At 50.5% G+C, this 25,304-nt stretch overlaps 2 protein-coding genes across 2 annotated transcripts in view; one reads left to right on the top strand and one right to left on the bottom strand.

Annotated features, from left to right (window-relative positions):
* The window catches only part of LOC119958077 (unconventional myosin-Ib-like), a 99,126-nt gene extending 96,926 nt beyond the window's left edge, over nucleotides 1–2,200 (bottom strand). Inside the window, 1 exon segment of the mRNA XM_038786303.1 lies at nucleotides 1,912–2,200. Coding sequence (XP_038642231.1) covers nucleotides 1,912–2,200 — 289 coding nt within the window.
* An 18,300-nt stretch (nucleotides 2,201–20,500) lies between these two features.
* Nucleotides 20,501–25,304, top strand: part of LOC119958078 (unconventional myosin-Ib) — a 54,879-nt gene continuing 50,075 nt past the window's right edge. Inside the window, exon 1 of the mRNA XM_038786304.1 lies at nucleotides 20,501–20,555. The gene's annotated coding sequence lies outside the window, so the exon portion shown is untranslated. The remainder of the gene's footprint in view (nucleotides 20,556–25,304) is intronic.

Genomic DNA, 25,304 nt, shown 5'->3' on the forward strand with positions numbered 1-25,304 from the left:
GGGATTGATACAGGGCTATGGTGAGAGAGCGGGGCAGTGGGATTAGTTTGGGATTGATACAGGGCTATGGGGAGAGAGTGGGGCAGTGGGATTAGTTTGGGGTTGATACAGGGCTGTGGGGAGAGAGTGGGGCAGTGGGATTAGTTTGGGGATTGATACAGGGCTATGGGGACAGGACGGGGGCAGTGAGATTAGTTTGGGGATTGATACAGGGCTATGGGGAGAGAGCGTGGGGCAGTGTGGTTAGTTGGGTATTGATACAGGGCTATGGGGAGAGAGCGGGGCAGTGGATTAGTTTGGGATTGATACAGGGCTATGGGGAGTGAGTTGGGCAGTGGGATTAGTTTGGGATTGACACAGGGCTATGGGGAGAGAGTGGGGCAGTGGGATTAATTTGGGGATTGATACAGGGCTATGGGGAGAGAGCGTGGGGCAGTGGGATTAGTTTGGGTATTGATACAGAGCTATGGGGAGAGAGTGGGGCAGTGTGATTAGTTTGGGTATTGATACAGAGCTATGGGGAGAGAGTTGGGCAGTGGGATTAGTTTGGGGATTGATACAGGGCTATGGGGAGAGAGTTGGGCAGTGGGATTAGTTTGGGTATTGATACAGGGCTATGGGGAGAGAGTAGGGCAGTGGGATTAGTTTGGGGATTGATACAGGGCTATGGGGAGAGAGTGGGCAGTGTGATTAGTTTGGGTATTGATACAGGGCTATGGGGAGAGAGTTGGGCAGTGGGATTAGTTTGGATATTGATACAGGGCTATGGGGAGAGAGTGGGGCAGTGTGATTAGTTTGGGTATTAATACAGAGCTATGGGGAGAGAGCAGGGCAGTGGGATTAGTTTGGGGATTGATACAGGGCTATGGGGAGTGAGTTGGGCAGTGGGATTAGTTTGGGATTGATACAGGGCTATGGGGAGAGAGCGTGGGGCAGTGGGATTAGTTTGGGATTGATACAGGGCTATGGGGAGTGAGTTGGGCAGTGGGATTAGTTTGGGGATTGATACAGGGCTATGGGGAGAGAGTGGGGCAGTGAGATTAGTTTGGGGATTGATACAGGGCTATGGGGACAGGACGGGGCAGTAGGATTAGTTTGGGGATTGATACAGGGCTATGGGGAGTGAGTTGTGCAGTGGGATTAGTTTGGGATTGATACAGGGCTATGGGGAGAGAGCGGGGCAGTGGGATTAGTTTGGGGATTGATACAGGGCTCTGGGGAGAGAGTGGGGCAGTAGGATTAGTTGGGGATTGATACAGGGCTATGGGGACAGGACGGGGCAGTGTGATTAGTTTGGGGATTGATACAGGGCTATGGGGAGAGAGTTGGGCAGTGGGATTAGTTTGGGGATTGATACAGGGCTATGGGGAGTGAGCGGGGCAGTGGGATTAGTTTGGGGATTGATACAGGGCTATGGGGAGTGAGCGGGGCAGTAGGATTAGTTTGGGATTGATACCAATGGAATCTACTGTTGTTAGCATGTTATGTTCTGTTGTCGCTACATTTCAAAGATACTATTTTGATACTATGAAGCTGTCTGTATAAGTTACAAGGAAGTCTTTATTAATTTAACTGAACTATGTAGGTATTTACAGTAGGTATGGAGTGGATTCCATACTGGGACCTTACACATTGCTGCTCAGCTCTACACTGGCCTCCGTCTGGGTCAGGTGCCTTCTGCCATTACTCTGTGGGCGGTACTGTGGTCAGTCTCATTGTAACAGTTTTTATCAAGTATTACATTACTCTAACTCTCGTGTAGCGATTTTACTGCTCAGACTATAACCTATTCTAACCCTCTGCTATTCCACGATAAACATTTGCCGCACGCGTTAACAATGCTCTTACTGTGCCAGCCTGCCCCTTCCAGCCCTTGACATCAGAGATTCGGAGGGTCTGGAGGCCTTGTACCCCTGCCAGCCGTGTGTCGGTCGCTATCTGATCGAGAGAGTGGTCGGCTCTTGTGATTCTCGGCTGTAGTTTGGAGGTGACACTGGGATGGAGGCATGACTTCATTCACATCTTCCATTGACTGATTGGCGCCCCATTCCTGGTCGGCCTGCTTGGTTTGGCGATGATTGTCGTCAGTCGTGATTGTTTCTGGGTCGACAACACTTGCATTTCTCAGGTTGTTGGTGTCTTTCCTTCGTCTTTCGTCTTTTTGGATGTCTGGCAGCTCTTTGCAGTTGCGAGGAAGCATTCCTGTAGATCGAGGAAGACTGGGTGGATCGATGACTTTTGCTTCATTGTATAGGTTGTGTAGCCTGGTAGCTGGTTGCAGCAGATGCTGTGGTTTTGGCACGCTGTGTTGGAGGTTGTCAGGTTTGTGCAGTGGTTGGCATGGCTACCAGCATTGGTGGAGGTACAGAGAGGCCTCTCTGAAGGCAGTTCCGGCCCTGGCATTACTTCCAGCAGGGGATTCTATGGTAGCCTCCTGCACGGTGGGTTGGTTCGCCCCTTGGAAAGGTTTGGGGATCTGGAATGAAGAAGAGCAGAGCTGATCCATGAAACGAGAAGAGAGGTTACAAACAAAGCCAATGTTTGAATGATGTTTTACGCTGAATCCTCGGGTCGATAGCCTATCAGCTGGGTGGGGACTGCGGCTGTCTTCACCTCTTCACCGAGGTTCCACGGCAGCACGGTAGCATGGTGGTTAGCATAAATGCTTCACAGCTCCAGGGTCCCAGGTTCAATTCCCGGCTGGGTCACTGTCTGTGCGGAGTCTGCACATCCTCCCCGTGTGTGCGTGGGTTTCCTCCGGGTGCTCCGGTTTCCTCCCACAGTCCAAAGATGTGCGGGTTAGGTGGATTGGCCATGCTAAATTGCCCGTAGTGTCCTAATAGTAAGGTTAAGGGGGGGAGTTGTTGGGTTACGGGTATAGGGTGGATACGTGGGTTTGAGTAGGGTGATCATTGCTCGGCACAACATCGAGGGCCGAAGGGCCTATTCTGTGCTGTACTGTTCTATGTTCTATGTTGGATGAACTCGGTTTGTTCTCACTGGAACGACGGAGGTTGAGGGGCGACCTGATAGAGGTCTACAAGATTATGAGGGGCATAGACAGAGTGGATCATCAGAGACTTTTTCCCAGGGTAGAGGGGTCAATTACTAGGGGGCATAGGTTTAAGGTGTGAGGGGCAAGGTTTAGAGTAGATGTACGAGGCAAGTGTTTTTACACAGAGGGTAGTGGGTGCCTGGAATTCGCTGCCGGAGGAGGTGGTGGAAGCAGGGACGATAGTGACGTTTAAGGGGCATCTTGACAAATACATGAATAGAACAAATAACAAAGAACAAAGAAAAGTACAGCACAGGAACAGGCCCTTCGGCCCTCCAAGCCCGTGCCGACCATGCTGCCCGACTAAACTACAATCTTCTCCACTTCCGGGGTCCGTATCCCTCTATTCCCATCCTATTCATGTATTTGTTAAGATGCCCCTTAAATGTCACTATGGTCCCTGCTTCCACCACCTCCTCCGGCAGCGAGTTCCAGGCACCCACTACCCTCTGTGTAAAAAACTTACCTCGTACATCTCCTCTAAACCTTGCCCCTCGCACCTTAAACCTATGCCCCCTAGTAATTGACCCAAATACCCTGGGGAAAAGCCTCTGACTATCCACTTTGTCTATGCCCCTCAATTTTGTAGACCTCTATCAGGTCGCCCCTCAACCTCCGTCGATCCAGTGAGAACAAACCGAGTTTATTCAACTGCTCCTCATAGCTAATGCCCTCCATACCAGGCAACATCCTGGTAAATCTCTTCTGCACCCTCTCTAAAGCCTCCTCACCCTTCTGGTAGTGTGGCGACCAGAATTGAACACTATACTCCAAGTGTGGCCTAACTAAGGTTCTATACAGCTGCAACATGACTTGCCAATTCTTATACTCAATGTCCCGGCCAATGAAGCCAAGTATGCCATATGCCTTCTTGACCACATTCTCCACCTGTGTTGCCCCTTTCAGTGACCTGTGGGCCTGTACACCTAGATCTCTCTGACTTTCAATACTCTTCAGGGTTCTACCATTCACTGTATATTCCCGACCTGCATTAGACCTTCCAAAATGCATTACCTCACATTTGTCCGGATTAAACTCCATCTGCCATCTCTCCGCCCAAGTCTCCAAACGATCTAAATCCTGCTGTATCCTCTGACAGTCCTCATCGCTATCCGCAATTCCACCAACCTTTGTGTCATCTGCAAACTTACTAATCAGACCAGTTACATATTCCTCCAAATCATTTATATATACTACGAACAGCAAAGGTCCCAGCACTGATCCCTGCGGAACACCACTAGTCACAGCCCTCCAATTAGAAAAGCACCCTTCCATTGCTACTCTCTGCCTTCTATAACCTAGCCAGTTCTGTATCCATTTTGCCAGCTCACCCCTGATCCCGTGTGACTTCACGTTTGTACCAGTCTACCATGAGGGACTTTGTCAAAGGCCTTACTGAAGTCCATATAGACAACATCCACTGCCCTACCTGCATCAATCATCTTTGCGACATTTTTGAAAAACTCTATCAAGTTAGTGAGACACGACCTCCCCTTTACAAAACCATGCTGCCTCTCACTAATACGTCCATTTGCTTCCAAATGGGAGTAGATCCTGTCTCGAAGAATTCTCTCCAGTAATTTCCCTACCACTGACGTAAGGCTCACCAGCCAGTAGTTCACTGGATTATCCTTGCTACCCTTCTTAAACAAAGGAACAACATTGGCTATTCTCCAGTCCTCCGGGACATCACCTGAAGACAGTGAGGATCCAAAGATTTTTGTCAAGGCCTCAGCAATTTCCTCTCCAGCCTCCTTCAGTATTCTGGGGTAGATCCCATCAGGCCCTGGGGACTATCTACCTTAATATTTTTCAAGACGCCCACCACCTCGTCTTTTTGGATCTCAATGTGACCCAGGCTATCTACACACCCTTCTCCAGACTCAACATCCACCAATTCCTTCTCTTTGGTGAATACTGATGCAAAGTATTCATTTAGTACCTCGCCCATTTCCTCTGGCTCCACACATAGATTCCCTCGCCTGTCCTTCAGTGGGCCAACCCTTTCCCTGGCTACCCTCTTGCTTTTTATGTACGTGTAAAAAGCCTTGGGATTTTCCTTAACCCTATTTGCCAATGACTTTTCGTGACCCCTTCTAGCCTTCCTGACTCCTTGCTTAAGCTCCTTCCTACTTTCCTTATATTCCACACAGGCTTCGTCTGTTCCCAGCCTTCTAGCCCTGACAAATGCCTCCTTTTTCTGTTTGACGAGGCCTACAATATCCCTCGTTATCCAAGGTTCCTGAAATTTGCTGTATTTATCCTTCTTCCTCACAGGAACATGCCGGTCGTGAATTTCTTTCAACTGACACTTGAAAGCCTCCCACATGTCAGATGTTGATTTACCCTCAAACATCCGCCCCCAATCTAGGTTCCTCAGTTCCCGCCTAATATTGTTATAATTAGCCTTCCCCCAATTAGCACATTCACCCGAGGACCACTCTTATCCTTGTCCACCAGCACTTTAAAACTTACTGAATTGTGGTCACTGTTCCCGAAATGCTCCCCAACTGAAACTTCTACCACCTGGCCGGGCTCATTCCCCAATACCAGGTCCAGTACAGCCCCTTCCCTAGTTGGATTGTCTACATATTGTTTTAAGAAGCCCTACTGGATGCTCCTTACAAACTCTGCCCTGTCTAAGCCCTGAGCACTAAGTGAGTCCCAGTCAATATTGGGGAAGTTAAAGTCTCCCATCACAACAACCCTGTTGTTTTTACTCTTTTCCAAAATCTGTCTACCTATCTGCTCCTCTATCTCCCGCTGGCTGTTGGGAGGCCTGTAGTAAACCCCCAACATTGTGACTGCACCCTTTCTTATTCCTGATCTCTACCCATATAGCCTCGCTGCCCTCTGAGGTGTCCTCCCGTTGTACAGCGATGATATTCTCCCTAACCAGTAGCGCAACTCCGACACCCCTTTTACATCCCCCTCTATCCCGCCTGAAACATCTAAACCCTGGAACGTTTAGCTGCCAATCCTGTCCTTCCCTCAACCAGGTCTCTGTAATGGCAACAACATTATAGTTCCAAGCACTAATCCAAGCTCTAAGTTCATCTGCCTTACCCGTAATACTTCTTGCATTAAAACATATCCACTTCGGGCCACCAGACCTGCTGTGTTCAGCAACATCTCCCTGTCTGCTCTCCCTCAGAGCAATACTGGCCCTATTCCCTAGTTCTCCCTCAATGCTTTCACCTTCTGACCTCTTGCTCCGGTGCCCAACCCCCTGCCATAGAATGGGAATAGAGGGATACGGACCCCGGAAGTGTAGACAATTTTAGTTTAGACAGGCAGCATGGTCAGCAGAGGCTTGGAGGGCCGAAGGGCCTGTTCCTGTGCTGTACTTTGCTTCGTTCATTGTTCTTCTGCTGACTGGAGACGATTGAGAGCTATGCAAGCAGCCTGCTGAGGAGAGGCAAGGGCTGATTCTGAATTTGTACGCCATCTCCATGATCTGTTTATTGCTGTCCCTCATGGGTTTCTGTATCGCGCCAGTGACTGGGAGCTGGACGTTCCCTGCACCACCAAGTGGGGTATGCATTGTTCTGACCCACAGCCTCGGAGCCATAGTTCTTTATCGTATAGGACTGCCACTTTCGCACCTGAATCTTTTTCTTTTATAAATTTAGAGTACCCAATTCATTTTTCCAATTAAGGGGCAATTTAGCGCGGCCAATTCACCTACCCTGCACATCTTTGGCTTGTGGGGGTGAAACCCACGCAGACACGGGAGGGGGGGGGGAATGTGCAAACTCCACACGGATACTGACCCAGAGCCAGGATCGAACCTCAGCACCATGAGGCAGCAGTGCTAACCCACTGCGTCTGGTACCTGAATCTAACTTAAAGTTGGCTAGATACCCGTTCGCCAAGATGTTTGCGTTTCTGAATGACGAGCCACATTGTTTGATGATGTCCAGGAAGATAGGCTGTGGGTGTTTCGGATTTCTGGCTGTGAATGGATGGATGGCGGGCCTTCTGTGCCGTGCTGGAGTGCCGACTCACACAGCTGAATGTCCCTGTCTGTGGCAGTGGAAGCAGTGGGCAGTGCTCGCAGGACATTGGCCTTTCTTGTGAGGGTACTTTGCACTGCAGTGCTGGCAAAGATGGTACAGCGGTGGCATACACTGACTCAAGCGATCTCTGCACTTGTGGATATTGATATGGTGGACTGAAGTGTGGCTTCTTCCCCGTGAAGTGTGTTCTCCTCGGAGAGTGGCCCTGCGTTGGTCACACTATTCAGAGAGTCTAGCCAGCTGGATATAGAACATAGAACAGTACAGCACAGAACAGGCCCTTCGGCCCTCAATATTGTGCCGAGCCATGATCACCCTACTCAAACCAATCCACCTAACCCGCACATCTTTGGACTGTGGGAGGAAACCGGAGCACCCGGAGGAAACCCACGCAGCCACGGGGAGAACGTGCAGACTCTGCACAGACATTGACCCAGCGGGGAATGGAACCTGGGACCCTGGCGCTGTGAAGCCACAGTGCTAGCTACTGTGCTGCCGTGTTGAGAGCAAGATCATAACAGCACAATACTGCGGAGGCTGGAATCTGAACAAAAACAGAAAGTGCTGGAAAAAAACTCAGCAGGTCTGGCAGCATCAGTTGTCATGTGCGAGTACCTTTAAGAAATGGGTGTTTATTAGAGAGCTGCAGTGATTTCGGAGAGTGGGTGGAGCTGGGCTGTCTGCTTTACTTTTGTCATAGGCTGTTTGCTACAGGGTGCGGTTAGTTTCGTTTTGAGAGCTGGATAGCTGCAGGCAAAGCAAGGAGCTGTGTGAGGATCTCTCTCTGCAAACTAAAGACTGTCTCCAAATCAATTGGGTGATTTCAAAGTGCTGACTGCTCTCAATAGAGAATTTAAACCTGATCTTTGTGTTAAAAAGGGTCTTCTGTCTTATGGATGTTGTTTGGGAATTTATTAAGGGTTATCTACAGAGTACTGTATTCTTTGGGGATTTATTGGTGTTGATAGTTGTTAAGATATTTACTGTGGGTTTATAAAATGTTAACTGGTTTCATAAATAAACATTGTTTTAATTAAAAAGTACTGTAGATTTCTGTTTGCATCACACCTGTAAAGTAGGCCCTTGTGCTCACCACAATCTATTCAAAGTTGTGGGTCAGGTGAACTCCATGGTACACTTCTCTAAACCCTGGCCCATAACCCTGTGAAGAGAGAAACCGAGTTAACGATTTGAGCCCAGTAGGACACTTCTTTAGAGCTCGAAGGAAGAGTCACATGGACTTGAGAGGAAGCTCAACTTTGGCTTGGGGGAGGTCAGAGAGTGAATCATCTGCCACATCCACCACAATTCTGCTTGGATGAGTTGAAGTTGCCATATTCACACCCTTGTGCTGTGTGGTGGAGATCATTGATGCAGGAATCAGCAGCTTCCCAGGCCGCCGGCCTCTCCTGTAAAATTTGGCATGTTCCAGCATTTTATTGGATCTCAGGCTGAAGAATAGATTGTAAGGCACTGTCAAATTCAGCAGATGACTGACCTCTGGTTTGCCTTGCAATGATGTTGTCTGCAATTGGCCCAATGGAATAGAGCAGTGCGCAAAATTCTTCTGCCTCCGATTGTATCTCGCCCTGCGGCAGTGCCACACCTCTAAATATTTCTCCAGTTTTGGGACTGATCAGGGTCAACGGTGAAGCCGATTGGAGGTGGCAGCAAAGAAATATGTTCCATCTTTAAAAATCTCAAAGTTGTGGCTGTACCTTTCCTTTTCCAATGTTTCCATTTAACGTGTCCAATCCACCTACCCTGCACATATTTGGGTTGTGGGGGTGAGACCCACGCAGACACGGGGAGGGGTGTGTCATAATATCCACTCATGTATATAATGAGATGCAGACAGGCAGTGATTGACACATAGGATGACCAATGAACACACAACACAGAACAACCAATCACCAGACAGGATACCACCACTATAAAGCTCACAGGGCATTAAGACTCCCGCTCTTTTTCGGGACCCAGACACTGAGACAGTCAGAGTGCACAAGTTAGTGGGCACTATTACCATGTGGTAGCGAGTAAGTCTGGTCGAGCCAGGAAGAGGTCATCAGTAGGATTAGTAGAGTGTCACCCCACAGCTGAACATGTGCAGCAGTTCATAGTTAAATAAAACAGTGTTGGATCATCTCCGGTGTCAGACGTTTGATTCTAGCTTCCCTGCATCCAGTTGCAGTCAACGTAAAACCAACCTGCCTAACACATCAGGGTGTACTTTTCAAAAAATATGGGCGTGATTCTCCGCGCCCGCGGGAAATCGTGAGGCTGTCGTCAAAAACGGGCGGGTTTGACGCCAGCCTCCGCCCCCCCCGACCGGGAACCGATTCTGGTCCCCGGTCGGGGCTAGCATCCCGCGGCCGTGAACTCCGGCATCGCGGGCTTAACGAATTTCGTTAAGCCCGCTAGCCAGAGTTAGCGACGGCTGACGCGTCAGATGACGTCAGCCGCGCATGCGCGGATTGGACGTCATCGCGCCGGTATGCCCCTCAGCCGCCCCGCGAATGGATACAGAGGGGTGGCGGAAGGACAAAGAGTGCGCGGAGTAAGTACCCACTGCCCGCGATCGGTGCCCACCGATCGCGGGCCCATGGCACCCTTGGCACGGCCGTGGTACTGCCGTGCCAATCGGTGCCATGGTTCCCCAGATCGCGACTTTACGGCCGTTTTTACGAACGGCCAGACCAGGTGTGTTTTACGTTCATAAAAACGGCCGTAAAGGGCTTGGAATTCGGCCCATCGGCCAGCTGAGAATCGCTGCACGCCGTAAAAAAGCGGCGGGCAGCAATTCGTGTCGGGAGGCGGGCGTGGGGGGGGGGGGAGAATAGCGGGAGGGTGTCGGACCAGCGTGGCCGTAAAAATTTACGCCGCCCGCTGTTCTCCGCCCCGTCGTGAGTGCGGAGAATTGCGCCCTATATTTTTATTCTCCTCCTTTTCACATTTTCTCCCAAATTGACACCCACCAACAATAAACCATAATCAACAACAAATATGTCAATCCCCGTATCAATAACAACGATCCCATCCTCTCACCAAACCCCAAACATCAGCCCGCATGTTCACATAAACAAATGACAAAAAGGAATCAGGAATCACCCAGAAGGGGAGCGGTGTACCTTTAAGAAGGTTTCAAGATGGCGTTGGTTACCAATGAAGAAGGGACTTTCCTGGTTTTGGCTCAAATTTCAAAATGGCGGCGGCGCCCAAAGAAGAAGAAGAAGCCAAAATGGCCACGAGGTCAGAGGTCTGCCGAGGGGCTTCTCGCTCTGCGACAGCCTGCTGTGGGTTGGGGACGGGCTGGGAGGAGGGAATTCTCGCTGACCAAAGCTTTTCCTCTGGCAATTTGTTTTTTTTTCATTCTAATCATTGATTAATAAGGGGATCAGGGGTTATGGGGAGAAGGCAGGAGAATGGGGATGAGAAAATATCAGCCATGATTGACTGGCAGTGGAGCTTCTCTGGTGCGTTTTCTCAGCATCTTAGCGTCTGGAGTGAGGTTTAGCGCAGAAAGTGTTGAAGGAATCCTTTTCTATCATTCCTCAGCATTGTCATGAGGATGTGCACTTTTTATCCTACTGCTTACCACCATGACGGACTCCAGCACTGTTACCATGCTATATTCTGTTGGCACGACGCTCAAAGGTCACTGTTTGGATACTGGGAAGCTGATGTTACAAGGAAGTCTTTATTGACAATACTGAACTATGTATATTTTCACAGCAGGTATGGAGAGGACTCCATAGCAGGTCCTTACACATTGGAGATTGATACAAGGCTATGAGGAGAGAGCGGGGCAGTGGGATTAGTTTGGGGATTGATACAGGGCTATGGGAGAGAGCAGGGCAGTGGGATTAGTTTGGGAATTGATACAGGGCTATGGGGAGAGAGCGGGGCAGTGGGATTAGTTTGGGGATTGATACAGGGCTATGGGGAGAGAGCGGGACAGTGGGATTAGTTTGGGGATTGATACAGGGCTATGGGGAGAGAGCGGGGCAGTGGGATTAGTTTGGGGATTGATACAGGGCTATGGGGAGAGAGCGGGACAGTGGGATTAGTTTGGGGATTGATACAGGGCAATGGGGAGAGAGTGGGGCAGTGGGATTAGTTTGGGGATTGATACAGGGCTATGGGGAGAGAGCGGGGCAGTGGGATTAGTTTGGGATTGATACAGGGCTATGGGGAGAGAGCGGGGCAGTAGGATTAGTTTGGGGATTGGTACAGGGCTATGGGGTGAGAGCGGGGCAGTGGGGTTAGTTTGGGAATTGATACAGGGCCATGGGGAGAGAGTGGGGCAGTGGGATTAGTTTGGGAATTGATACAGGGCTATGGGGAGAGAGCGGGGCAGTAGGATTAGTTTGGGGATTGATACAGGGCTATGGGGAGAGAGTGGGGCAGTGGGATTAGTTTGGGTTTGATACAGGGTTATGGGGAGAGAGCGGGGCAGTGGGATTAGTTTGGGGATTGATACAGGGCTATGGGGAGAGAGTGGGGCAGTGGGATTAGTTTGGGGATTGATACAGGGTTATGGGGAGAGAGCGGGGCAGTGGGATTAGTTTGGGGATTGATACAGGGCTATGGGGAGAGAGTGGGGCAGTGGGATTAGTTTGGGGATTGATACAGGGCTATGATGAGAGAACGGGGGCAGTGGGATTAGTTTGGGGATTGATACAGGGCTATGGGGAGAGAGCAGGGCAGTGGGATTAGTTTGGGTTTGATACAGGTCTATGGGGAGAGAGCGGGGCAGTGGGATTAGTTTGGGATTGATACAGGGCTATGGGGAGAGAGTGGGACAGTGGGATTAGTTTGGGAATTGATACAGGGCTATGGGGAGAGAGTGGGACAGTGGGATTAGTTTGGGAATTGATACAGGGCCATGGGGAGAGAGTGGGGCAGTGGGATTAGTTTGGGGATTGATACAGGGCTATGGGTAGAGAGTGGGGCAGTGGGATTAGTTTGGGGATTGATACAGAGCGAATGGGGAGAGAGCGGGGCAGTGGGATTAGTTTGGGGATTGATACAGGGCTATGGGGAGAGAGCGGGACAGTGGGATTAGTTTGGGGATTGATACAGGGCTATGGGGAGAGAGCGGGGCAGTGGGATTAGTTTGGGGATTGATACAGGGCTATGGGGAGAGAGCGGGACAGTGGGATTAGTTTGGGGATTGATACAGGGCAATGGGGAGAGAGTGGGGCAGTGGGATTAGTTTGGGGATTGATACAGGGCTATGGGGAGAGAGCGGGGCAGTGGGATTAGTTTGGGATTGATACAGGGCTATGGGGAGAGAGCGGGGCAGTAGGATTAGTTTGGGGATTGGTACAGGGCTATGGGGTGAGAGCGGGGCAGTGGGGTTAGTTTGGGAATTGATACAGGGCCATGGGGAGAGAGTGGGGCAGTGGGATTAGTTTGGGAATTGATACAGGGCTATGGGGAGAGAGCGGGGCAGTAGGATTAGTTTGGGGATTGATACAGGGCTATGGGGAGAGAGTGGGGCAGTGGGATTAGTTTGGGTTTGATACAGGGTTATGGGGAGAGAGCGGGGCAGTGGGATTAGTTTGGGGATTGATACAGGGCTATGGGGAGAGAGTGGGGCAGTGGGATTAGTTTGGGGATTGATACAGGGTTATGGGGAGAGAGCGGGGCAGTGGGATTAGTTTGGGGATTGATACAGGGCTATGGGGAGAGAGTGGGGCAGTGGGATTAGTTTGGGGATTGATACAGGGCTATGATGAGAGAACGGGGGCAGTGGGATTAGTTTGGGGATTGATACAGGGCTATGGGGAGAGAGCAGGGCAGTGGGATTAGTTTGGGTTTGATACAGGTCTATGGGGAGAGAGCGGGGCAGTGGGATTAGTTTGGGATTGATACAGGGCTATGGGGAGAGAGTGGGACAGTGGGATTAGTTTGGGAATTGATACAGGGCTATGGGGAGAGAGTGGGACAGTGGGATTAGTTTGGGAATTGATACAGGGCCATGGGGAGAGAGTGGGGCAGTGGGATTAGTTTGGGGATTGATACAGAGCGAATGGGGAGAGAGTGGGGCAGTGGGATTAGTTTGGGATTGATACAGGGCTATGGGGAGAGAGCAGGGCAGTGGGATTAGTTTGGGTTTGATACAGGTCTATGGGGAGAGAGCGGGGCAGTGGGATTAGTTTGGGATTGATACAGGGCTATGGGGAGAGAGCGGGGCAGTGGGATTAGTTTGGGATTGATACAGGGCCATGGGGAGAGAGTGGGGCAGTGGGATTAGTTTGGGGATTGATACAGGGCTATGGGTAGAGAGTGGGGCAGTGGGATTAGTTTGGGGATTGATACAGAGCGAATGGGGAGAGAGCGGGGCAGTGGGATTAGTTTGGGGATTGATACAGGGCTATGGGTAGAGAGTGGGGCAGTGGGATTAGTTTGGGGATTGATACAGGGCTATGGGGAGAGAGTGGGGCAGTGGGATTAGTTTGGGAATTGATACAGGGCTATGGGGAGAGAGCGGGGCATTGGGATTAGTTTGGGGATTGATACAGGGCTATGGGGAGAGAGCGGGGCAGTAGGATTAGTTTGGGGATTGATACAGGGCTATGGGGAGAGAGTGGGACAGTGGGATTAGTTTGGGAATTGATACAGGGCCATGGGGAGAGAGTGGGGCAGTGGGATTAGTTTGGGGATTGATACAGGGCTATGGGGAGAGCGTGGGGCAGTGGGATTAGTTTGGGGATTGATACAGGGCTATGGGGAGAGAGTGGGGCAGTGGGATTAGTTTGGGATTGATACAGGGCTATGGGGAGAGAGCGGGGCAGTGGGATTAGTTTGGGATTGATACAGGGCCATGGGGAGAGAGTGGGGCAGTGGGATTAGTTTGGGGATTGATACAGGTCTATGGGGAGAGAGCGGGGCAGTGGGATTAGTTTGGGGATTGATACAGAGCGAATGGGGAGAGAGTGGGACAGTGCAATTTGAAGTGTTGGCTAGTGTGGATTTGAGAGATGAACAGACACTTCCAACACTGATGAAGGTTCAACTCAATTTTATTAACCAACTTCTAACTAACTAACACACGATGACTGTGGGTCTAAATGATGCTAACTTAAACTAGAGACCTAAGCCTTGTCCGAACCAGTTGATTCTCTCAGCACGTGGTGAGAGTCTGTGCTGGGCTGGATGAGTTCTTGTTACACTGAGAGGCAGCACCCAGAATGAGCAGGAACCATGGTGCCCTCTGCCTTTATAGTGTGTGTATTCTAACTGGTGATTGGCTGCGGTGTTTGTGCATGTTGATTGGTCCCTGTGTGTGTCCATCAGTGTGTGCCTGCACCATGATATACTGGTGTATATTATGACATCCCCCTTTTATTAAAAAAAATGTTGATATAGGCATGTGATAATAAATAGTGTGGGTGTGTGGAGAATGTACCTAGCTACGTGTGAGGTGTGAAGACATATGTACAAGGCTATATACAGGGAACAAGACTATTTACAGAGAAAGGTACCTGGTGCAGATGACTACCATGAACTGGAACAACCAACAAATCTATTTACAAATCACTGGAGAACGAATGCAACAATGAAGGATATTAAAAAAAACATTTCAGAAAGTCCACATGTGTACAGAGTTCATAAGTTCAGTCTCTGAGGTGGGCGACGAATTCTGGTTGACCGCCTCATGGGTGGGGCAATGGTTGGCGCCTCAGGAGCCGGGAGGGCAGGAGCACAGTCAGGGGCAGGCAGAGCGACCGGAAACGCCACACAGTCCACGGTGGGATCAGTAGAAGCGCTGGTCGGAGGATCCCGTGACGACCCTGGAACCAGGCGAAGAGCCTGTTGCGGCGCCGAATGGATCCATCCGGTAAGCGGACCAGGAAGGAGCGGGGGGGCCACCTGCCTTAGAACGACCGCAGGCACAGACCAGCCACCATCCGCGAGGTGGATGCGAACCTTGTCACGTGGATGGATGTCAGGAAGGTCAGCAGCCCGTGAGTCGTAGGATGTTTTCTGCTGCAGTTGAGACATGTGCATGCGGTGGAGCACGGGGACATAATCGAGGTTGGGAGCGAGAATTGATGGCAACGTCGTTCTGAGGGTACGGTTCATTAGTAGCTGAGCAGGCGACAGGCCGGTGGAGAGCGGGGCGGAGCGATAGGCTAGCAGGGGCAAGATGGAAATCTGAGCCGGCATCGACGGCCTTGCTGAGTAGCCGCTTAACTATGTGGACCCCCTTTTCCGCCTTCCCATTGGATTGGGGGTACAGGGGACTGCACGTAGTAGAACATAGAACATAGAACAGTACAGCACAGAACAGGCCCTTCGGCCCTCAATGTTGTGCCGAGCCATGATCACCCTACTCAAACCCACGTATCCACCCTATACCCATAACCCAACAACCCCCCCTTAACCTTACTTTTATTAGGACACTACGGGCAATTTAGCAGGGCCAATCCACCTAACCCGCACATCTTTGGACTGTGGGAGGAAACCGGAGCACCCGGAGGAAACCCACGCACACACGGGGAGGACGTGCAGACTCCGCACAGACAGTGACCCAGCCGGGAATCGAACCTGGGACCCTGGAGCTGTGAAGCATTTATGCTAACCACCATGCTACCCTGCTGCCCCTAAAGTGTAGTGTGCTGGAAATTGTAGTGTCGGGCGAAGCCGGCCCATTCCTGGCTCGTGAAACGGGCCATTGTCTGACATGACCGTCACCGGAATGCCATGTCGGGCAAACATAGAACATTACAGCGCAGTACAGGCCCTTCGGCCCACGATGTTGCACCGTCCTGTGAAACCCCTCTAAAGTCCCTCTACACTATTCCCTTATTGACCATATGCCTATCCAATGACCATTTGAATGCGTTTAGTGTTGGCGAGTCCACGGCTGTTGCAGGCAGGGCATTCCACGCCCTTACTACTCTCTGAGTAAAGAACCTACCTCTGACATCTGTCCTATATCTATCTCCCCTCAATTTAAAGCTATGTCCCCTCGTGCTGGACATCACCATCCGAGGAGAAAGGCTCTCACTGTCCACCCTATCTAATCCTCTGATCATCTTGCATGCCTCAATTAAGTCGTCTCTCAACCTTGTTCTCTCTAACGAAAACAGCCTCAAGTCCTTCAGCCTTTCCTCATATGATCTTCCCTCCATATCAGGCAACATTCTTGTAAATCTCCTCTGTACCCTTTCCAATGCTTCCACATCCTTCCTATAATGTGGCGACCAGAACTGCACACAATACTCCAAATGCGGCCGCACCAGAGTTTTGTACAACTGCAACATGACCTCATGGCTCCGAAACTCAATTTCTCTACCAATAAAAGCTAACACACCGTACACCTTCTTAACAACCCTCTCAACCTGGGTGGCAACTTTTAGGGATCTATGGACATGGACACCGAGATCTCTCTGCTCATCCACACTACCAAGAATCTTACCATTAGCCCAGTACTCTGCCTTCCTGTTATTCCTTCCAAAATGAATCACCTCACACTTTTCTGCATTAAACTCCATTTGCCACCTCTCAGCCCAGCTCTGCAGCTTATCTATGTCCCTCTGTAACTTGTAACATCCTTCTGCACTGTCCACAACTCCACCGACTTTAGTGTCATCTGCAAATTTACTCACCCATCCTTCTACGCCCTCCTCCAGATCATTTATAAAAATGACAAACAGCAACGGCCCCAAAACAGATCCTTGTGGCACACCACTAGTAGCTGGACACCAGTCAGAGCATTTCCCATCAACCACCACTCTTTGTCTTCTATCAGCTAGCCAATTTCTGATCCAAACTGCTAAATCACCCTGAATCCCATGCCTCTGTATTTTCTGCAATAGCCTACCGTGGTGAACCTTATCAAACGCTTTACTGAAATCCATATACACCACATCAACTGCTTTACCCTCATCCACCTGTTTGGTCACCTTCTCGAAGAACTCAATGAGGTTAGTGAGGCACGACCTACCCTTCACAAAACCATGTTGACTATCTCTAATCAAATTATTCCTTTCCAGATGATTATACATCCTATCTCTTATAAACCTTTCCAAGACTTTTCCCACAACAGAAGTAAGGCTCACTGGCCTATAGTTACCAGGGTTGTCTCTACTCCCCATCTTGAACAAGGGGGACAACATTTGCTATCCTCCAGTCCTCTGGCACTATTCCTGTAGACAAAGATGACTTAAAGATCAAAGCCAAAGGCTCAGCAATCTCCTCCCTAGCTTCCCAGAGAATCCTAGGATAAATCCCATCCGGCCCAGGGGACTTATCTATTTTCACACTTTCCAGAATCGCTAACACCTCCTCCTTATGAACCTCGAGCCCTTCTATTCTAGTAGCCTGTATCTCAGTATTCTCCTCGACAACTTTGTCTTTTTCCTGTGTGAATACTGACGAAAAATACTCATTTAGCACCTCTCCTATCTCCTCGGACCCCACGCACAACTTCCCACTACTGTCCTTGACTGGCCCTACTCTTACCCTAGTCAGTCTTTTATTCCTGACATACCTATAGAAAGCTTTAGGGTTATCCTTGATCCGACCTGCCAAAGACTTCTCATGTCCTCGCTTGGCTCTTCTTAGCTCTCTCTTTAGAGCCTTCCTAGCTAATTTGTAACTCTCAAGCGACCCAACTGAACCATAACGTCTCATCTTCACATAAGCCTCCTTCTTCCTCTTGACAAGTGATTCAACTGCTTTAGTAACCCATGGTTCCCTCACTCGACCACTTCCTCCCTGCCTAACAGGTACATACTTATCAAGGACACGCAGTAGCTGTTCCTTGAACATGCTCCACATTTCCATTGTGTCCATCCCCTGCAGTTTTCCTCTCCAGGCGATGCATCCTAAGTCTTGCCTCATCGCATCATAATTGCCTTTCCCCCAGCAATAACTCTTGCCCTGCAGTTTATACCTATCCCTTTCCATCGCTAAAGTAAACGTAATCGAATTGTGGTCACTATCACCAAAATGCTCACCTACCTCCAAATCTAACACTTGTCCTGGTTCATTACCCAGTACCAAATCCAATACGGCCTCGCCTCTTGTTGGCCTATCTACATACTGCATCAGGAAAGAAATTGCTGGACTACAATGGCAATGCCATTGCCGCAAGCGGCTCCTGCCGCCTTGAGGTGACACATCGTGCTCACACAGCCATTCTCCCGTTCAGTGAGGCAGTGGGATTAGTTTGGGTATTGATACAGGGCTATGGGGAGAGCGCAGGGCAGTGGGATTAGTTTGGGATTGATACAGGGCTGTGGGGAGAGAGATCGGGGCAGTGGGATTAGTTTGGGTATTGATACAGGGCTATGGGGAGAGCGCAGGGCAGTGGGATTAGTTTGGGGATAGATACAGGGCTGTGGGGAGAGAGTGCGGCAGTGGGATTAGTTTGGGATTGATACAGGCTATGGGGAGAGAGAGGGGCAGTGGGATTAGTTTGGGATTGATACAGGGCTATGGGGAGAGAGTGGGGCAGTGGGATTAGTTTGGGATTGATACAGGGCTATGGGGAGAGAGAGGGGCAGTGGGATTAGTTTGGGATTGATACAGGGCTATGGGGAGAGAGCAGGGCAGTGGGATTAGTTTGGGGATTGATACAGGGCTATGAGGAGAGAGAGGGGCAGTGGGATTAATCTGGGATTGATACAGGGCTGTGGGGAGAGAGGTCGGGGCAGTGGGATTAGTTTGGGGATTGATACAGGGCTATGGGAAGAGAGCGGGGCAGTGGGATTAGTTTGGGGATTGACACAGGGCTATGGGGAGAACGGGACAGTGGGATTAGTTTGGGATTGATACAGGGCTATGGGGAGAGAGCGGGGCAGTGGGATTAGTTTGGGGATTGATACAGGGCCATGGGGAGAGAGCGGGATAGTGGGAATAGTTTGGGGATTTATACAGGGCTATGGGGAGAGAGTGGGGCAGTGGGATTAGTTTGGGGATTGATACAGGGCTATGGGGAGAGAGCGGGGCAGTGGGATTAGTTTGGGGATTGATACAGGGCCATGGGGAGAGAGCGGGATAGTGGGATTAGTTTGGGGATTGATACAGGGCTATGGGGAGAAAGCGGGGCAGTGGGATTAGTTTGGGGATTGATACAGGGCTATGGGGAGAGAGCGGGGCAGTGGGATTAGTTTGGGGATTGATACAGGGCTATGGGGAGAGAGTGGGGCAGTGGGATTAGTTTGGGGATTGATACAGGGCTATGGGGAGAGAGTGGGGCAGTGGGATTAGTTTGGGGATTGATACAGGGCTATGGGGAGAGAGCGGGGCATTGGGATTAGTTTGGGGTTTGATACAGGGCTACGGGGAGAGAGTGGGATAGTGGGATTAGTTTGGGGATTGATACAGGGCTATGGGGAGAGAGTGGGGCAGTGGGATTAGTTTGGTGATTGATACAGGGCTATGGGGAGAGAGTGGGATAGTGGGATTAGTTTGGGGGTTGATACAGGGCTATGGGGAGAGAGTGGGACAGTGGGATTAGTTCATGGAAATCTAAGAATCGTCCAATGTTGCAGCAAAGAAGGAGACCATTTGGTGTGTTATAACCTTTGAAGTTAAAACTCCCCACTATTCTTAGAATTCCCCCTATACCAAAAAGGGTCGACATTCTAAATGGGGAACAGGGATTCTCACTCCCTGACTCCGATGCAGGCTTCGGTGGGCGCTATTCAGGTCAAACTATATTTTCAAGTTATCCCCCAGTATAACCCATACCTTCACCGAAGAATTTTACCTACTTACCCCTTAGTAGCATCGATGTCCTGGGTCCTGCGTTGCTAAGTAAAGTAGACTTTAGGAAAAAAAAACACCTTTTCAGGTTAAGTAAGTTATTTTATTATTATATTTTTTTCTTTTAAAAGCTGCAAACACTTTCTTTACAGAAAGGTAAAAGGATCTTGCTTCTGGATCCTTCCTGTTGGTTGAAGGGACCTTCAGGCCTACCTTGACAATCAATCTTCTTTAAAATCTGGTCTTCTTGTGATGTATTCGCTGGTGAACTCGGTTGCTGTGTCCTATCCTTCCCATGTACCGAGCTGTGAGAGCTGGCTCTGGCTCTGCTGGCTGTTCCCTTTCTTCGGGTTTATATTCTCTTTCAAAGAGTTATTAAGTTTTAACGACTTTATTGTAAATAAACTTGTTTCACTTTGATAGTTTAAAAGTATCTTTGATGTAAACATTTTAATACAACTAATTATTTATTTTGGGCATAACGCCACCTCTCAGATCTGATTAAACAATGCTTTGGTTTCAATAGTTACTTTTATTTCTGTGATTTCGAATCGTTTAATTTTCCAATTGTCCCCAGCTCATAACTTTGCCTTTGATTTTGACTTTAAGTTATGTCTCTCGTAGACAGGTCGTCTCCAATTTTCTTTTAATTGACTTGATGTTCGTAGAATTTTACACTTAGAATCGACACCAAATTCGACTGAGCATCACCCATCCTTTCCAGCTGTTTACTAAGAGAGTTTATTTCAATTAAGGTGTGAGACTTTGCTTTTAGCTGTATGCTAAAATTTAACTTGGTTATGACTTGAAAGACCTGCCTGCTTTAGACATTCGTCACTTAATTCAATTGAAACTCTCATCCATGCTTTTCCAGATGCTTCCTGAGATAGTTTCTTTCAATGAAGGTGTGAGCCATTGTTTTAGCTTACCACATGAAACCTGTGTGTTTGCTAAGCCTGTTTGTGAGCAAGAATCTGCATTTTATAACCCTGCTCTTTGCAGCTGCTATTAACCTTTTGTGGGATCTTTCCCTGTACCCTCTCAGACCAGATATTGCCAGACTTCCATGTTTCAAATGACACATTTTCCTGTATTTTCAATTACACCCCGTCTTGACATTTGAAACATAACTATATCATTTAGTTAATTGTCCCCCCCCCCCCCCATCCAATTGTACTAACTAACATATATCCCCGATCTTTGTCATTTGTATGCATGTGTTGGAATTTTAAATTGTGCACCAAAATCAACACGTAAATGTATCCATATCTCAGACCAGTGTCGATAAGAGTCTTTTTTTCCCCCCTCAAGTCCAATTACCGTGAACCATAGCCGTTGTTTCTCAGGAAGGTAACAATCGCTTTCCGTGTGTTCCACTACCTCCAAAGCATTTTACTTCCTTGGGGATAGCAGCACCGTAGAAGGTTCCTCATGTCCCTTAGAAACAGCACACAACTCAGTCCATCAGTAACCAAAAAGGTGGGCTTCCGGTTGCGGCTATGACTAGCTAAGTCGCACATTTGGAAGCTCCTGCGACAAAGGTGTTTTCGGGCCAATTGGAGGGCCCCAACGGTGCTGAAAAGACGAATCCCGGTGGGGGAAGGTCCCCTGAGGAGAACTAGACCGATTTTATGGTCGGTACTCGGAGTGGAGCGGCAAGAAAAGTGGCAGCAGCTCCCCAAAAAAAGCGGGGGAAGAAAATCAAAATGGCGGCCGGCGGCGCACCGGAGGAATGGAGGAAATGGGCGGAGGAGCAGCAGGCCGCTCTCCTCCGTTTTTTCACGGAGCTGAAAGTGGAGCTCTTAGAGTCCATGAACGCGACGACCACCAGGTTGGTGGGAGCCCAGGCGACCCAAGAGGCGTCGATCAGAGAGCTGCAGCAGGAGATGACCGCGAGGGAGGAGGAGGCCACGGTCCTCGGGGCAAAGGTGGAGGTGCACGAGGCACTCCACCTGAAGTGGCAGAGCCGTTTCGAGGAGCTGGACACTCGGATGAGGAGGAAAAATTTGAGGATCCTGGGCCTAGAAGAAGGCCTGGAGGGGTCGGATCTCCCGAGATATGTTGCGGAGATGCTGAGCTCCCTGATGGGGGAAGGGGCCGGTCCTGCGCCCCTGGAATTGGAAGAGGCATACCGGGTCATGGCCAGGAGGCCTAGGGCAAACGAGCCCCCGAGGGCGGTGCTGGTGCGGTTCCAGCGGCTATGTGATCGGGAGAAAGTCCTGAGGTGGGCAAAAAGGGAGAAAAGCAGTAAGTGGCAGAACTCGACGGTAAGGGTGTACCAGGACTGGAGTGCGGAGGTGGCAAAGCGGCGGGCCCGGTACAACCGGACGAAGGCGGTGCTACACGCGAAGAGGATCAAATTTGGAATGCTGCAGCCGGCGCGCTTGTGGGTCACCTACAAGGACCAACATCATTATTTTGAGTTCCCAGAGGAGGCCTGGACCTTTGTACAAGACGAAAAGCTGGACATGAACTAAAACCTGGGAGCACCGGCGGTCGTAGCCGCCTGGGTACTCTTGATTGAGCAAGTGGCCCTTTTCTTTTCAGGCCAGGTCGGAGCTGGGTAACAGTTTCTTGGATTGTTTGGCTTTTCTTGAACGTTTGACTTTTTGAATATCTTGAAGGTTTCGAGTTGTTTGGTGTTTCTGTATATTTGAACTGTTGAAATTTCTATTGCGGGTCGTTTTCTTCTTATGGTGTGTTTCTTCCCGTTTCCAACTTCCCTTAGTCATTTACCCTTTTTACCCCTTTTTCTTCGGGTGTTTGGTCTTTTTTTGTTTTTTCTTCCCTCTCTGGTTATGGTTATCTGTGGTTATTTATACTGTTTGATGGAGGGTGATGGTTAAGCACATTGTTAGTTGATAGCTATTTAATTATTTTGCTATTTAAGTATGTAGTTAAGTATTTATGTATTTATTTGCCATTGGGTATTTATATTGTTAAGTTGGGAAGACGGGACGGGGGGGAGTGGGTTGATCATGCGGGTTTATCTCTGGGGTTTTAAGGGGATCCTTCACGGGCGTGGATGGGGATGGGGGGGAGTGGAAGATGGCGGGGCGGGGTGTGGCCGGGCGAAAGCGCGGGCTTTCCTTTGTTTTTCCCGCGCGCGGGATGGAGGAGAGAGGAGGGGAGAAGAGTGGGGCGTGGCCAGTAATGGCGGCCTTTCCCGCGCTGGAGCGGGGTCAGAGTGGAATGGCGGGGGGGGGGGGAGGCCCCTCCCCCCCCCTCGAACCGGGAGGAGTCGGAGTGTGGCAGGAGCAGCCGGGTCAGCGGAGATCAGCTGACTCTCGGGAGTACGATGTTGGGCACATCGTGGCTAGGAAGGGTCCTAGCCAGGGGGGGGGGGGGGGGGGGGGGGGGAGGGAGGGTTAGGGGGAGATACCGGGTTGCTGCTGGAAAGACCAGGGACGAGAAGGGGAGAGCTGGGGGGGGGGGGGGGGGGGGGGGCCATCGCTATGGGAAACGGGTCAGAAAGGGAGGGATGACCCGGGGCGAGCAAGGGACAGAACATGGCTAATCGACAGGGAGCAGGGACGGGTCGCCCTGCGATCCGATTGATTACGTGGAATGTAAGGGGGCTGAATGGGCCGGTTAAAAGATCAAGGGTCTTCTCGCACCTGAAGGGACTGAAGGCTGATGTAGCGATGTTGCAGGAGACTCACTTGAGGGTAGCAGATCAGGTCCGCCTGAGAAGGGGGTGGGTGGGACAGGTGTTCCACTCAGGCTTGGATGTCAAGAACCGGGGGGTGGCGATTCTGGTGGGAAAGAGGGTGTCGTTCGTGGCGGCAGAAGTGGTGGCAGACAAGGATGGCAGGTATGTGATGGTGAGGGGTAGGTTGCAGGGAGAGAATGTGGTGCTGGTGAATGTGTATGCCCCGAATTGGGACGACGCGGGCTTTATGAGGCGCCTGCTGGGCCTCATCCCGGGACTGGAGGCAGGGGGCCTGATCATGGGAGGGGACTTTAATACGGTGTTGGACCCTGGGCTGGATAGATCGAGTTCCAGGACGAATAGGAGGCCGGCAGCGGCAGAGGTGTTAAGGGGGTTTATGGAGCAGATGGGAGGGGTAGACCCATGGAGATTTGGTAGGCCTAGGGCGAGGGAGTATTCTTTTTTCTCCCACGTCCACAGAGTGTACTCCAGGATAGACTTTTTCGTATTGAACAGGGGGCTGATACCGAGAGTGCAGGACACGGAGTACTCGGCCATTGCGATATCGGACCATGCACCACATTGGGTGGACGTGGAATTGGGGGAGGCGCGGGATCAGCGCCCGTTGTGGCGCCTGTTGTGGGGCTGTTGGCGGACGAAGAGGTGTGCAGAAGGGTTAGAACGGGCATTGAGAACTATCTGGGTACGAACGACACGGGTGAGGTGCAGGTGGGGACGGTCTGGGAGGCCTTGAAAGCAGTGATTAGAGGAGAGCTGATCTCCATAAGGGCACACAGAGAGAGGAAGGAGAGGCAGGAAAGGGAGAGGCTGGTGGGGGAGCTCCTAGAAGTAGATAGGAAATATGCGGCGGCACCAGAGGAGGGGCTATTGAGGGAGCGGCGCAGTTTACAGGCCAGGTTCGACCTACTGACCACTAGGAAGGCGGAGACGCAGTGGAGAAGGGCGCAGGGTGCGGCGTATGAGTACGGGGAAAAGGCGAGCAGGATGCTGGCACACCAGCTTCGTAAGCGAGATGCAGCCAGAGAGATTGGGGGAGTGAGAGAGAGGGGTGGGGACGTAGTGCAGAAGGGGCAAGAGGTGAATAGGGTCTTCAGGGACTTCTACAGGGAATTGTATAGGTCTGAACCGCCGAAGAGGAGAGGGGGAATGGAGAACTTTCTCGACAAATTGAGGTTCCCAAAGGTACAGGAGGAGCTGGTAGAAGGGTTGGGGGCGCCGATAGAGCTGCAGGAGCTAATTAAAGGGATAGGCCAGATGCAGGCGGGGAAGGCGCCGGGGCCGGATGGGTTCCCGGTGGAGTTTTACAGGAAATTTGTGGACTTGGTGGGCCCAGTGCTGGTGCGAGCCTTCAATGAGGCGCGCGAGGGGGGGGTTCTGCCTCCAACAATGTCGCAGGCCCTGATCTCCTTGATTTTGAAGCGGGACAAGGACCCGGTCCAGTGCGGGTCCTACAGGCCCATCTCCCTCTTAAATGTAGATGCCAAGCTGTTAGCAAAGGTCCTGGCAACCAGGATAGAGGATTGTGTGCCAGGGGTAATCCATGAAGACCAGACGGGGTTCGTGAAGGGACGCCAACTTAACACAAATGTCCGGAGATTGTTAAATGTGATTATGATGCCAGCAGTGGAGGGGGAGGCGGAGATAGTGGTAGCGCTAGACGCGGAGAAGGCATTCGATAGGGTGGAGTGGGAATACTTGTGGGAGACGTTGGAAAGGTTTGGGTTTGGGGAGGGATTTATCAAGTGGGTAAAGCTGCTCTATTCGGCCCCGATGGCGAGTGTGGTAACAAACGGGAGGAGGTCAGAATATTTTGGGCTCCATCGAGGTACTA

The sequence above is a fragment of the Scyliorhinus canicula genome, chromosome 28 (genome assembly GCF_902713615.1).
Source record: "Scyliorhinus canicula chromosome 28, sScyCan1.1, whole genome shotgun sequence".
Classification (NCBI taxonomy): Eukaryota; Metazoa; Chordata; class Chondrichthyes; order Carcharhiniformes; family Scyliorhinidae; genus Scyliorhinus; species Scyliorhinus canicula.